This window comes from Hetaerina americana, unplaced genomic scaffold (genome assembly GCF_022747635.1).
Source record: "Hetaerina americana unplaced genomic scaffold, ioHetAmer1.1.p SCAF_4, whole genome shotgun sequence".
Taxonomy (NCBI): domain Eukaryota; kingdom Metazoa; phylum Arthropoda; class Insecta; order Odonata; family Calopterygidae; genus Hetaerina; species Hetaerina americana.
Window position 1 is genome coordinate 77,773,705 of NW_027286985.1, and position 16,370 is coordinate 77,790,074.

General features: G+C 33.1%; 1 protein-coding gene across 1 annotated transcript in view; it reads left to right on the forward strand.

The window, feature by feature from the left end:
* Positions 1–16,370, forward strand: part of Ttd14 (TRPL translocation defect 14) — a 180,134-nt gene that overhangs the window by 151,132 nt on the left and 12,632 nt on the right. Inside the window, 4 exon segments of the mRNA XM_071590524.1 lie at positions 141–336; positions 1,713–1,886; positions 1,889–1,934; positions 4,198–4,379. Of these exon segments, the coding sequence (XP_071446625.1) occupies positions 141–336; positions 1,713–1,886; positions 1,889–1,934; positions 4,198–4,379 (598 nt within the window).

Consider the following 16,370-nt stretch of genomic DNA (forward strand, 5'->3'; position numbering starts at 1 on the left):
TGTGCTTCATATCTTTGTCTAAGAGAAAAGGAATATGTTATGATGAATTAAATTAATATTATCTGAGATAAAGTTAAATGTTTTATTTCATGGCTTGTTCTCATTTAAGATGTGTTCATCATAATTGTTTCCATTTGCAGGCAGTCTGTCAAAAGCTTGGCATAGACACTGGCGGTCGACTGTTACACAACTCTAGAAAAGTTAAATTTTTGGTCAAAGGGCCTCTGCCCCCAGATGAAGCATTCCCTCCATTCCAGGACTTTGATGTTGTACACAATTACCTTCAAGCAAGTACCCCTTCAACACAGGCACGGTTGCGTAAACGGGGACAAAGAGGTTAGTTTCCTTTCTACATAACCATAGTACAACCTTGAGAAAGTATTTGCTTGCATAGCATTTATATGTAGGTTTAAGGCTACAAGGATTTCAAATTATTCATATTACTTGAGATTTTATTGTGTTGTAAGCTACCTACTCAGCACTTTGATAATTTTTCTAACTCTCTTTTCATAAGGGTACTTTTAAAAGTTTTCCATGCCTGTAAATGCTAATGATAGAGGAATCTATTATTATTAAAATAATTTATTTGTTTCCAAGAGTCAGAATGTCCAGGAAATATGTTTCTGAAATATTGAATGTGATTCACAGTGTCATTTTAATATTAACAACTTGCTCTGATTTGACATTTCATTTGTAAAATATTCATCAGAAATACCAAATAGTATAAAAATGAATGAATAATTTGGCTTTCAGTTTAAACATAAAAATTACCTCTTTTATTTTTAAATGTTCAATAATTTCTACACAAGAAATCTGAAATATAAAACAAATTTAAATAATTTGAACTATATTTTTTTAAAGAAAATTTGCCACTGTATAGATTATGAAGCAGTTCTAAAAAGTTATATTCTATAACATTGGGATTAAATGTTGGCTCTAATTTTTATGTATTTAAGTTGCTTTGAATGAAACTTGGAGTGAAATGGATAATTTTCAGTTGATTTTCTTTGAACAAAAATTTGTGACTTATGTGAAAAATTAAATGGCCCTGTTATCTTTCAGGATTCTCTACTCATCTCAGCTGTCTATCTAAGTTAAAAGTTAAATGATTAAAAATGAGAAAATTAACTATTAAAAATGTGAAGTGAGAGTAGTGGCTTCTCTTTAAGGGATTTAAAGTTCCTTGAAAGGTTTTATTAAATTGAGTGTTTGTGAAGTTTTTTACTGAGGCAATTTTTGAGCTGTTTCACTTTGAATCGTTAAAATTTGATCAAATTTGTAAAGGATTGTGTTGTTTTAAACACATCCTGCTGATTCAGTATATACTGAATTTATGGCAACATATATGTATTAAATCTTGTAATAAATTTTACCCTTTGGAATGCTTTTGTTATTTATTTGGTATTCTGATTTATTTGATATTGAATTTTATTTTGGCAATAATTGTTAACTGCAGAATTTACTTAAATGGCTATTAACAGTGTACCATTATTTTTTTGTTTAATTTTGTCAAGTTTAAATTTAAGCTGACTAACAGATTTTTGTCATTTGAAACATTTCAATGAAAAAACTGAACAATTTCATGCTACTCCAAGTTCTTAATTTGCTTTATTCTTCCTTGTTGTGTATAATGAAAATATTCTAATGATACTTCTATGTTATCTAAAATATTGCTTTACAGAATACTTATCTTTTCACCTGTGTTATTGTAGGGCACTGGAGCTACACACATACTATACGGAAGCCTAGGTTACGAGGGCAAGTGGTCGAAGTTAAAACTCAGGTTACACATCGAGATTACATCAATATGCTATCACAGAAGGATGACAATCATTTCACCATTTTCAAAAAGAGGCGGTGTTTCTTGGTCAACAACCAGTACTTTCAGTCCAGTACTTTCAGTTGGATATCTACAAAGAACCATGCCATCCAAGGTATGAATGATACTTCATCACCCTCAGCCATAGAGGACGATTTGTGTAGTGTTAAGGCCGGGGCAATATTTTGGCCTCTATTTTGTAGATCAAGATTATACCTTAATGTAAATGTGAAATCCTTAAACTAGGTATAATTCTCAAGCTTATCAAAGGCCAAATTACATCCCTGTATTGACATTTATTTTGTGTGAATGTTAAAGATGCCATCATAATGGAGATTGATACTGTAATACACTTAATGAGCCTGTCTTTTTGTCTCCAAGTTCTTTCATGAACAACAGCATATGAAGGCATTGGTTAGTAACACCTACAATTTGATGATTTCGTCAGTGTAAATTCAGAGAATAATTTTTATTTCTGCGGTGAATCAATCAACTTTTCATTGATTGTTCATTTTGATAGTCTTATAATGCTCAGTGCTGGTAATCTAAAATGCTCTGTACCCATTGGTATCTTAATTGGCTTTACATCCATTTTGATGAGCAATCCTGAAATGAAGGTAACTTATTCAATAGTTTTTATATGATACATATGGATGCTCGAATTGTGCATCTTATTCAAAACATCTGAAATAAAAATATTATGGATCTTATATCCACCCAAAAATGTGCTCCACTGTTTTTTTTTTCTTATTGGCATGCATGAAGTTGTACAATATACTGATGTATCAGTGTTTAAACACGATTCCAATTTTAATTACTTCTCAAAGTAGTACTTGACTCACTCAACCAATACATCTTATGTTAATGTGGATGAGCACACCTTATTTTGTAGTCATCATAATTTAACCTTTGCAGTTCAAATCTTTTTCATTATTGATTATTGAGATAATAACTCAATCATTCAGCCCCTTATCTTCACCTCGATTCTTAGTTCCTTTAGAATGATGACTAAACTTGTATTTATGTATATGTTCTCTGGAAAACAAAGGGATATGATTTATTGATTGAAATCTGCTCAAAATATGCTCCTAGGAAATATTTTTGATAATCAAATCAACTTTGTACTCTTCTTATCTGCAAAATATATAGTCATGCTTAACAATTAATTTGTCAACTGTAGTCAGTAAATTTGTTTCTGGATTACATTATCTTCTAATTTCAATTGCTCTAAAAGTTATCGTTCAAGTTGTTTGGTAAACTCGTAATGAACGGTTATGCCTTAGAGTGATATCACTTAATTTTGTTCATCACATTGAAATGCATCTATGCATGCTGCTAGCTGGACATAGGAATGCCTCACTTTTTCTCTCAGCTTGTGTGTGAGTGATAACGTACTAAAGTGCAATATTATATATATGATTGTTGATCGAATTTGTTAGAATAGGATGGCGTTATTTTATGTCATATTTAATGACAAATAATTTTGATTTAAATAATTTTTCACAGCTATTGCTGCTTTGTTCTTCATATAGATGCACTTTTTATTTGGCAAGAGACGTTTTTATAATCAATGTGGGAAAATTTTTTCCCTGAATTTATAATGTTGATACTTTCAAGTCACTTTTTTCTGTTTTTTGCGATGATTTGGTACACTGTGTATATTTTCAGTTTGCCCTTTCTGACTTTATTGCATGGCCCAGTAAAATAAATATGAAAGATTCCTACATAATTTTTTTATTAAATCTCATGACTTATGTATAATGCATCTGTTAGCATGAGTGAAGTAAAAAAAGTAATCTAATTTTTCATTCCAACTTTATTTTAAAATGAAGCATTTATCAGAAACATTCAGTTTCTGCTGGCCTTATTTTGAATTACCACCCTGAAAATAACCTCACCTTGTTTTGTGGCATTACTATGAGTCAAGTGTACTTTTGAATGATCTTAAAGTGCAATAAATTTCTCAATATGTACTTGAAGATGTTATGTTATTCATGTTCTTTTATTTTAGATTTTTATTTATATTTTGATTTTAATAAAGCTAAATTGATTACTCCAAACCCTCCTTCCCTGCTGGTACATATTATTACTTACTGTTTAGTTCAGTAGTTATTTGAGGAATTATTTAAATTTGTTGTTATTTTCACCATAAACCCTAATGATATACAAAAGAACTGAAAACAACATGCCAGTTTGCCAAAAGTTTTATGCATTTATTGCATGATTCTCTGTAATGTGTAACATTCTGTGTCATTATTTGAAAAATTCTCTGAAGTTGTTCTAATTCTTTTAATCTATGTTGTATTTTTCTTGTTTGTCCAAAAGGTATTTTCAGATAAAAGTGACTGAAGCATCCTTTTTGTTCATGAAATTTTTAGGTGTCGGGGTCTAATTCTTCTGGAGACGTATTCGCCGTTGAAAGGAATGAGTTTACAGAATACATTACCTCAGTTTTTAACAATAGTTGAGGAGGTCACAGGAAATCCATCATATTCGATGTTCAACTTATCGCTCCATGAAGACTGGACGACGTCGAAAAAATTCTGCCATGCTCTTCAAGGTATTAACAATTGGTTTGAAAAAATAATTACGTCCTTCATTGCAATTTTAATATTACTTAGTTCTAGAGGGAATAAATATGGAATATTGAATTATTTCAGTAAAACCTGCTTATTTTTATCTCTTAAAAATACTTAATAATATCCATATTGAGTTAAAAGATTAAAAATAATTGTTTTTGAATTGCTTCTTCTTTATAGAATAAAACAGCAAAAACCACTTAATAAACACTCAGCCTACCTGCCATTGTCAAAAATTGGTACCTACCTATTTTGAATTAGAAATCTTAGGATTTATTTCCCATAATTTATATGTTAATGACTTGAGACTCAGGGGTATTATTAGAACTGACATGAATTTCCATGAATCGCCTTTTTATTTTTCTCATTAAGATATTAAAGAATTGAGATATTAGTGCGGAATTAAAATCTTTGTATGGATAAATAATTGAATATTCTTATTCTGTTCATCATTTATCATAACTCTCATATTGGCAACGCATCTTTTGAGTGCATATTTTTGGGGTCATTTTAGGCCTTCTGAATATGTTGACCAAAGAAACACCAAGAAATCTTTGGTATGGGTCTGCCTCTGCCAAGTTTATTCTACCCTGAAGAAATAGATTTCTAAAAAATGAATGCATTTAAGGAAAAGTCCTGAAAGGAGATAATTTAGAGACTATTCCTCCATATGCAGAAGCACAAAGAAAATTTTTTAATCAACCTGAGTAGTATATAATGCGTTATTGTTAACTTAAAATGCTGTTCTTGTCTTTGGTAATAAGTAAAAAGACTATGGGGACAGTACCTAATGTGCTGGCTCGGTGGAATAATTTTGAGCCTTTTACATGAATCATAGTTTCCAGGTGATGTGCTAATAATGACATCTCGTATTTTCAAATCAAGTTCCATTTTAACCTGGCTTTATTTGTGCAGGGAGTGCCAAACACTGTAGCTATATGGTTCATTATATTTTTCTTCTGTCATTGCCTAAAATGATATGACCTATTCAGTATCTGAGCTTTTAAGTTTTAAATAATTTCCACTTAAAAGTATTTACCATGCCCTCGTTATTTGTTGAGTTGGGAGGGCTTTTCAAAAACTATGCTAAGTCGGGTGTCTGACATGCCCTTTTTTGCCTCCAATTTTCATTCATATTTTTTGCACTTATGAACAATTATTGGCTCTAAATATTTGTATTAATATTACCTTTTCTTTCAATAAGCATACTATTAAATTTTACTGCAAATGTAAGGTGGTAAATTTTCATTTTATTTTTATGACAGTTTGCAGCAGTACAAAGTTTCGTAGTAGTAGTAGTTTTTAGGGGAGGCGACCGACAGCTAAGGTCATTTGCGCCATAGGGGATGGACAGAAAAGGATGAAGTGGAGAGAAACCCGGCGTCGGCATTAGCCTACTCTTTACGAAAGGCGCCAAGGGGTCCACAGTTTAATGTCCCATCCGACGGACGACGTACTCACTCAAAGTGCCCTCCACAAAGCACCTCAAGTAGGGATCGAGATACCTCTGAAAAATATTCAACACCGCCGGGATTTGAACCCGTGCCCTCAGGGTGGGAAGCCAGTACGTTAGCCCCTGCACCATCTCGATCCCCCACAAAGTTTCGTTCACCCTTTGACATGGTACAGTGATGCCCTTAATTGGAATATCCTTTCAGGGAGTAATGCATTTGTTTGTTCTATGTCATAATGTTTTAGTCATGGAGAAAAATAGTTAAACGTTTCTCTTGTTGATTGATTGCCATTCTAATTAATATTTTATGTGTGCATATAAATATATTTTTGCTGAGCTCTCCATTGCATATTTTTCCAATTGTTGGCTATCACTTTTAACTATAGAAATGAATTAATTGGACATATTATTTTATGACTTATATGATTTATTTTGCTTATTTTCCTGAGGCAAAAATGTAACATAAGAACGGCCTTCCATATGTTGCAAACAAAGAGATTGGTTGATGGATAAGGCTTATACATGACATTGTCTATATTTCATTTTCAACAAGATGACGAATTATAATGAAGGAAATTATATTTTTACAGTTGCAATTCAAGGGCTGTCTACTGTGTTATAATGTAGAAACTATTTGAACTTCGAACCCTCTGTATTAGCATGCTTCTGTTAGCAAAGACTTGATATGATAGAGGGTCATTTGGGAATATCTGAGTTTAACATTTTTGTTTGAACTTATCTCTAAATGCCATCCAAAGGGCATTTACTTGTGAGGATAAATATCTAATGCTTTCCCAGTGTATGCTTATTTAGGTACTTCCAATGCTTCCCATGAGCTGAATAAGCCATTCAGCAGTTCCTACCTAATGCTGAGAATTTTTTAATTAAAAAAATTTTTTGTTTGTGAGAATCCTTTGGAAATCCAAAGATAGTAAATGTAAAAGGGGGTAGGTTGAAAGCACTGATTTTGCTTCAGAAATAATCATATTAATTAACTTGTGTCATATATTCCCAAAGATTTAAAATATGTTATCTTGGTATCTATTCACACATTTATGTTGAGGCAAATCCATGAGAGGCAAAAGAGAACCCAAAATTTGGGTATTGTAAAATGCTGAAAAATAGGAGTCACTTCTCTTGAAAAAGAGTTCCACCTATATAAAAAGTGGAAGCGTACGAAAATTGCCAAGAACTGATTCTTTTATTTGTTGCATACAGCAGTGATAAATGCATTTGGCATTCATAAGAGATGAATCCATTATGTATGACACACAGAAGCAATTTTCTTTGGGAAGAGGGAAGGTCATCAAAACAATATTTAAAAGCGGTAAAATATGACTAATAATCTCAGAGAAGTTGAAAATAAAATCAGTGCACAAAGGACTGTAAGGTGAGGGCTATATAGTAGTATGTGAAATTTAAAAAAAAAATGTAGATTTATCCTTGGGAATTGTGTAATTAGTCTATTATACAGGGATGTGATTTCACAAAAGTGGATTATAATTGCTGGAAAGATAAATGATGTGTTATTCTTACACAAATTTGCACTACTGTCCTTTGGGGGTGGCAAGTGGTGCTATGGCAACAAGCCCCACGCTAACAGGGCCCCTCTGAGGCACCCCGGATGCCGATCACTAAGAAATATGCTACAAATTGCGATCGCGTGAGAGATTTTGTTTCACAAGGTCCTCATAGAAAGAGCCATGGTATGTATGGCTGGGATTTCCATGTGTGAAGCCTCTTTATGTGAAACTGTTTAAAAACATAAAAAATATAACTCGATTAATTTAAGTCATTATTAGAAGGCCAACCACAGAGAAGTTTTCTCACATTTTAAATTAAGCTTCAGAATTCAAACGTAAATGTAAAACCTAATTTTACCATGAAATTGATTCAAAACTGCAGTGTGGAAGGGTTTTTAAGCGCATAATATATTAATTTTTTTAACACAAAATGCTGTGGCACTAACTCTCTGGTGTCAGTTCTAAGAATAACTTATTCGCGCTAGAAAGCTTGCAGCACCTTGCGCAGTTATTATTTGCTGTCTTTTCGAAACCATCATGTTCCCGTTGATCTCAGTGTTACCGCTCCTGCTACATTATTACCACAATGTCAGGTCTGCACAGTGGCGGCTGCACAAGGCCCCGCTCACCGGTAAGGGCGCCTCTGCAAGTTTGCATTCAGTTCAAGCCCTCAAAAATATAACATTGAAAATAGTGTACGCATGCGTTTGAAATCTCAATAAAATACAATTTAAGAACAAATTATCTCAAATTCAATAAAAAGCAATGGTATATATAAGAGGCCTGTTGATGAAGTATCCAGCATTGAATTTTTCAGTACACAATAGTGTTATTGTGGTGGCTCCACTGTGCGCAGTGGGAGGAGACAGCTATATGCATATACCAGGGTAGTTTGGAAAGTTCTTGGCATGGAATAGAAAAACGACTTACCTCAGTGTAACTTTTATTTTTAAATGTAGTCTCCCTGTAGACTAATGCACTTGGCCAAGCAAATTTCCAATTTCTTGATACCATCTCAAAAATTAGATTCCTTCAGGTCTGTAAAATACCCATCTACTTCTGCTGTTAGTTCTTTGTTTGAAGAGAATCTCCATCCACTGGGGCAAATTTTGGGCTTTGGGAAGAGATGGAAATCTGCTGGAGCCAAATCAGGCGAATAAGACGGTTTTGACCACAATTCGTATCTTAGTTCACGTATTTTTGCCATGGCAATGACACTTGTTTGGGGGCATGCACTGTCTTGATGAAAGATGACACACTACCTTGACATACCTGACATTTACGTGTATCTTTTCCTGTAGTTGGTATAGGAGGTTGGCGAAGTATTGTCCAGTGGGAAGATAATATATCAGTAGAATGCCTTTCAGATCCCTGGAAACTGAAGCCATCACCTTTCTGGCTGACTGTATTGCCTTTGTTTTCTTTTGTGTTGGTGATTCAACATGCTTCCCCTGCTTTGGCTGATGTTTTGTCCTTGGGGATACAGTAGTGGAACCAGTTTCATCTGTGGTCACAAATGGCGCAGAAAATCTTGTTGGTTCTTCTTAAAATGGGTCCAACATTATTCAGAAATTTCCATTCTGACGCATTTGTGATCCTGTTTCAAGAGTTGCGGCACCAATCTTGTACATAAGTTCCTCACATCCATTCCTCTGTTCAAATGTGATATGTCCGTTTAGATGACATCACTACAGCTTCAGTTCACATTTTTGTCGACTACTACGCTGATCATCATCTAAGCTGTGCCTTCCATTCTTAAACTTGTTTGTCCACTTGGCAGCAGTTGAATATGAAGGAAAAGAGTTCCCCAGATTGTTCTTAAAGTCTGAATGAATTTCCTTCGTGTTCATACATTTTTTATGAAGTATTTAATCACTGCTCGAAACTCTATTTTTTCTGTCTTCACAAATCACACCATGGGAACAGCAGCAGAGAGGGGTCTGCACCACAGATCTCTTCCTAGAGCACTGACATTTACGTGTTTACTAACACGTCACGTTACGTTACATAAAGGATTATGCACCTATTACTTTGCTGGTAGCTCGTTGGCCTAGTGTTGACATCTGTTGGTGTTTCCGAGAACCTTTCAAACTAAGCTCATACTTATATATTTTACCTCTTTAAGGGGCCGTGGCTGGGTGCTGGCCACTGAGTAAGTTACTGTCATTCATGTTCATCGCTTTCAATTTCTCTCAAGATCACTCAACAGTTCGCAGAAAGGTCTTCAGCAGGTGTTTGAATATGTTATTTTGGGTAGCAGAAATTAATTAATGGTTCAACTGATTCAAAATATTTCTGCACAAAAATATAAATAATCGTGAGAACTCTTATAAAGAATTGCATGATATAGGAAAAATGAAGCTTAAGTACAATTTTACTAAACATACATATATGCAAACAAGGTTGTATGCCAGGGGCATCTGGCATCACCTTGAAAGCATGAAAACCTCACCAGAGTATTGGTTAATATGTCTTGAATTGAGCACTTTGGTAGTTCTCCTGGCAGCATACTCAGTGTAGATGCTTAAATGTGTAGATATTTAAATTTTCTGGGGTAACTTTCTAATGGTATAATGGCAGAAAAGCCATTTAAAATATAATGCATCTCATAAAAGTTGCATTGTACCAATCATTTTAATTTTGATTACTCTCAGTTCATGGATTTCCTTTATTTGATCCAAGATATGGGCGGCGTTTAATAGTTTACTTTGACATATTGCATACTCAGTTCTACCAAAGGTTTTTAATGAATCTCTCTGAAAGAGCAAATGAAGGAATAGTCTCAAAATATTCTCCATGTGCTATATATTCTCTGATGTATGGGTGTATTTTTTTTAGAAATCTCTGTTCCTCTGGGAGTCATGGATTTGGTATTTCCCCTATTTAGGAAAATGAACTTTGTGGTGGTCGTGGAATTTCTGTGGTTTCTGTCGTAATGCATTCAAAAGGACTGACTAAATTATTAACTAGAAATCCACATATTAAAATATTTTTGAAACTTGCATTGCAGGATACAATAAATGATGAACAAAAGAGCAAAATTCAATCCTTCAGCCATATGTATAATGGTTCAAATCGCTTGATCATAACTCAATTCTTAAATATTTTAATGAAAATGTTAATTATGGTGTTTAATAGACATGTTTGAGTAAAAAATAATTCTGTTTTTCCATTATTTTTAAATGTTAAATTTTGAAGCAAAATAACTATCATGTTTAAAAAAAGGTCAAAATAGTCGCTTCCAGGGTTCAGTTCTAGCCAAAATCTATTCAGTTTATATAATCTTAATAAAAGTGTTGTGTTACTTAGGTTATAGTATTTAGTAATCCGTCCCACAAAAAACCTAGTGTGTGAGTGTGTATATATATATACGTGTATATATATATATATATATATATATATATATATATATATATATATATATTATATATATACATATACATATATAAATATATATAATCAGGTAGGCATAATCTAGGGGACGGTCAACTTGTCTTCAGGTGACCTTAAAATATATGAAAATCCAGGAGTCTAGTTTATTTCATGGAAACAATACATTTCTCTTTACTATGCCTGAAGAGAGTAAAAACATTGTGGTTATTGGTATATTGCTGTAAGTCCTTGTTAATACAGATATCAATGGATTGAGAGGGGGTCAGTGCTGAAAATTGTTTACCTAGAAGTTATGTGTAAAAGGCTTTTGTACAAGAATTAAGAATACATATTAAGCTCCCTGATAGTTATGTCTATTTTTATATTTCCTACACGTAAGATACATATTTTTTAAATATTTAATTTTTATCTAAAATTTGTTTCAAAATTATGCTAATTAAATGGATACATCTTTTCAGTTTTAATTGATTTGTTGCTTTATTTTTCTTAGCTACCAAAATTATAAATTACAAATATGGTTTTAAAGTTTAACTTTAAGGTTTTATCCAAAAAAATGAAAGTATAATGCTTTATGTAGCTGAATAACACTCCAGTACACTGAGTGCGGTCATGACATCCACGGGTGTCTCTTGAGTAATTTCTATTTTTCATTTTCATCTGAAGTCTTCAAATATTTGCTTCTCCTTGAAGAAAATAGCAGATGGTGACGCCATTGTTGATTCCCGTGTAATTTTCAAAAGTTAACCTTCCTTGGATAAGATATATGAAAAATAAATTAAAAAATTTTGATCAAAGTAAATGTGCTAGTCAAAGTAAATTTTAGATTTAAAAGATTTGCTAATCCTCACTAAATTCTGTTTGCATGAGACCACTTCTTGCTGGACGTGTGAACAAGTCCAGGTCTGGTAAAATCAATTCTTTGCGCCTCTACTCATAGAAAGGGTCATCCTGCCTGCAGGATATTAACCTAGCCGGGTATGCAAAAGAGTGAGGAGGGTTATGATTAGCCCTTGGAAGGTGAAAGGGAAGCCAAAAGGAGGTTCCAATATGGAAGATGGACTTAGGAAGAAGGGGTAAAATTGTGTGGATCCCTGGGACTGAAACACTCTTGATCCTCTTCTTCCAAATTTCAAACGTTTTTTTCAAAGCCATATCTTGGTAATCTTCACTCCTTGCAGGAGTGCATTTTTTTGATTAAGCAAACTAATTGAACCAAAAGCCATGAAATTTGTTCCAAGTTCACACTGGCCAAAAATCACTTTAAACAAATACATAATATTCCATGAAATTTTATTTATTATTTACACAATTACGTTGGAATTAGGCAAATTTCCTGGTGGCAACGGTCAGGTTAGGTCAAAAATAACTCTAACAACAAAAATTACATACAAACACATAAAAACAGATAAGAGACAAAATATTTTTACATAATGACACTTCCACATCACATACAAACAAACTTCCACATCACATACAAACAAACTTCCACATCACATAAAAACAATATTTTCATGACTACAATGAAGTTTATTACCCAGTGCCTGCTTTACATTTCAACTTAAAACTTCTAAAATTGGATGGAAAGGGCTCAAACAAACCGCCAGGCAGCTGGTTCCAATCAATTATAGTTCTATTTAAAAAAGAGTATTTTTTCTTATTTGTTTTTTGAGTCCTTATTTTTATTTTGAGGCTATGGTCGTTTTTTCCCTTAAAGTTATGCTTTTCTATCCCTTGCCATAAATCTTCCCACGCTTCGTCCTTTTTAACAATTCTATACATCGCGCCTAACCTACTCCTTTTTCTTTTATTTTTCAAACTCTCCCATTTCAGTATAATTAACATTTCTGTGACACTATCTGTTCTTTTGTACCTTCCGAGTACATATCTTGCTGCCTTTCTTTGAACTTTTTCTATCTTTTTAATATGTCCCACCTCATATGGATCCCATACTATGGAGGATTATTCTAGGATAGGGATAACCAGTGCCTTATATGCTTTTTCTTTTGTGGCTACGCTACTTCCTTTTAAATTTCTCATCACCCAATGCAATACTTTAAATGCCTTCCGTGTCAAATTATCTACTTGGACTCCCCACCCAAGATCCCTAGTTAAATAAATGCCTAAATATTTGCATTGACTAGTACATGGGATTCTTTCTCCAAAGAGGGTGTAAATTTCCTTTTCTGCATTCTTTTTATTTGAAAATTTTATATGCTTACTTTTACTTATATTAATGCCCATATTATTATTTGTAACCCAGTCACCAAGGCGATCGATGTCATTTTGTAATATTATGTGGTCATTTACATGCTCTATCCGTCTGTATGTAATGCAGTAATCAGCAAAGAGTCTTATTTGGGAATGTAAATTGTTTTGTAGATCGTTTATGTAAATTAGGAATAGTAATGGCCCTAGAACACTGCCTTGTGGAACTCCTGCTAATACGCTCGCCTTATTTGAAAATGTATCCCCTAATTTTACTTTTTGAGTTCTGCCTCTGAGAAAATTTTTTATCCATTGTTTTACCCTCAAATCCAATGGTAACGGATCCAACTTTAACAATAATTTATCGTGAGGCACTTGGTCAAAAGCTGCGAAAAAATCAACAATTACTGCATGATAATGTATAATGTATTTATAATGATATATGTATATCCATCAAACCATGATATCGATTTCTGTTATCATTTCATTTGCATAAATCCAGCACATATTAAGAGGATTAACTGTAGTTAGTTCAATATCCTAGTACATATTTATATATGTTCTAGTAATTATGCATATTTTTACTGGTTTAAATATTGTACCTTTATAATGTAAGGAGTAGGTTAAAACTAGTAGATTTAGAGGTTGGGAATCTCAGTTTATGTACATTATAATTTGATGTATTGACGCGACTACATTTTAATGGCTGTTAATAACTTTATTTTGAGTTAACCATATGCATGTTGCATATGAATGATGTGGTTTACATAATTTGTTTTATGTTATCTTTAAAATTGCGAGCAAACACTATTTACCTTTGGATATTTGCTTGGTGCTCAAACATGGTGCATATAGACTTTTACGTAAACATTTGAAAAATTAAGAAAATAATTGGGAAAGTCATAACTGCACTATTCTGTATCAGCAACAGCAGAAGTTTACTTCATATGGAGTTAACTTTAAATTTAATGGATGAAGCTAAGTTAATCGATAATTTTTCCTTTATCTCCGAGGTCATAAGGAATTTACTGGATGCATACGTGTATGTATGTATATTCATGATTTTTTTCAAGTTAAAGAAACAAAAATGATGGGTGCAAATTTATATCTTCATTCATTTTGTACATTAAAATGGGTATGAAAGTAAATACATTGAAATTTGATGACATCTTCAGTATGTTATAAAAGCAGAGTGAGTGTTGTTGCTACTGTAATATATTTGCTCTTCCATAACTTCAAGAAATGTCTAATTTAACTCTCTTTAAGCCCTCAATTAATAGATGGCAATAAGACCCAGAATTTCTGAATAACTTATCTCCCTGATATTCCTTTCTTTTGAGCAAGTATGCGATAAATACCTCTTTTTGATAGTTTAATTTTACACTTGACTCATTCATCTTGCGATCCAAGATATTTTGAGAAAACAAATGATTCACTTCATATTTCGTGTTTTCGTACAAGTTTCATGTGGTAGCACTGATCTTCCCAGTTTAATATCCTGTGTCTTGATTCCAACCAAAACTTATGAATGTACTGATTTCCCAGAGGTGGCAGAGAAATCAGATTATATCATATTCTATTTTCAAAATTCTTGCTTATCTCAATCATGGGCTCCAATGCTGCAACTTTTTCCCAATTCACTTGATTTTTAGTGAGTATGAAGTGATATAAAATGTGAAAGGATAGGAACAGTGGAAGATGAATGGAACATACTCAAAAAATATCCTTGGTTATGCTTTAGTTAGCAGTTTTCAAATGGTATTATTGATCTTAAATGATGATAGAATGGTGAAAATGTCTGCCTGTAACTGGAAATTTTCCATTTTAAGAATCATTTTTACTTTCAAAAAGGTTACCAAAATTCTCGGAAATTTTTCCTTTGAGCTCAAAATGTTTGATGTAATTTTAACAGTGGTTTCAGTCAACCTGACAACATTTTCATTCAATTATGAAGCATTTTCTTGTGAATAGAAAACATTTCTTTCGCTGTTATTTCCACACAGTTTGTACCATATCCGAAAATAATTCTTTTTAGGTTATTATGTGGGTCGTTCAATTAGTCCTAAGTAAAAATAGAAAACAAAGTATTTTTGTTAGATTTGTTGATTATTCAACATAATCTCCTTTCAGCTTTATACACTTTTCCCAGCATTTTACCAACTTTTTTAGGCCATTCAAATAGAAGTATTTTAGAAGGTCCTCAAAATAGTCATCTGTGTTGGTGATGACCTACTTGTTTGATGTAAATCATTTCCCACCGAGCCATTTTTTGAAATTTGGAAATAAAAAAGTCATTGGGGCCTGCCTGATGTGGTGTATATGGTGGATGTTGTAATAATTCGTAATTTGTTTCCAATATTTTTGCTATTGAAACTGTGCAGTTGTGCACCTTATTTTGTGGTCTTGTGCATTATCTTGATGGAAGAGAATTGTTTTCTTTGTCAAATGGGGACATTTTTGCTGATTTATACACTCAGCTGATGCAATAGCAATGCTTAATACTCTTTAGTTATCATTTGTCATTTCTGCAAGTAATGGATGTAAATGATTCTGCGTGCATCCCAAAAAAATTCTATGACCATCACCATGTCAGCCAATTTTACCATCTTCACCTTCTTTGGAGCCAGATTGCCTTTGGAAACCCAACTGTTTCTATTGTTCCTTTGTCTCTGGACTATTGCAGTGTATCCATGTTTTATCCACAGTTATGTAGGTATTGATAAAGAAACTGGTCAGCATTGTGACCGAAAAGCCTTAAGTCAACCTCTGAATTGACCCTATATATATTTATACGTAAATACACACATAAATTCATACAAGTACATTTCTTGCAAATAATATAGTTTCCCCTCTGACTCACTTCAGTTTTATGGTGAGAAATATATTTTCCCCCTCTGAGAAAAGAAGGAAACAGAATTTTCCAAGGGTAAAAATCGTACTTCTCCCAGTCATAGCAAATGATTTTTACACGTTGAATATTTTGCCTTCAAATGCATATTTGCAGATGACTCCATTAAAAGTTGCTCTCATGGCATCTCCCCAATTCTTTGGATTTGTCCAGAAGAAACCATTTTGAAAAAGAACTGTGTCCTGTGAGGTGTCCATGTCAGTTGATTTCTTTTTGGCAGAATCCTAAGTATTAATACTGCATGTTATAGAAGCAGCCTTTTGCTGAACGTTAAAGTGGGATCTCAGAAATTTGTTTCAGAATATCATTATGATATTTATGCAACAATAATGAGCCAATGTCACAACAGCTTCACATTATGCCAGTTGATCTATCACTAATGGAATTATGTGTAACTATGGGGCATCCACATATTCCTCACTGAATGAGAGTGAAACAAAGTATATATTTGGAAATTGGGTACAATTATATATGACTAGCTAATTTCAAG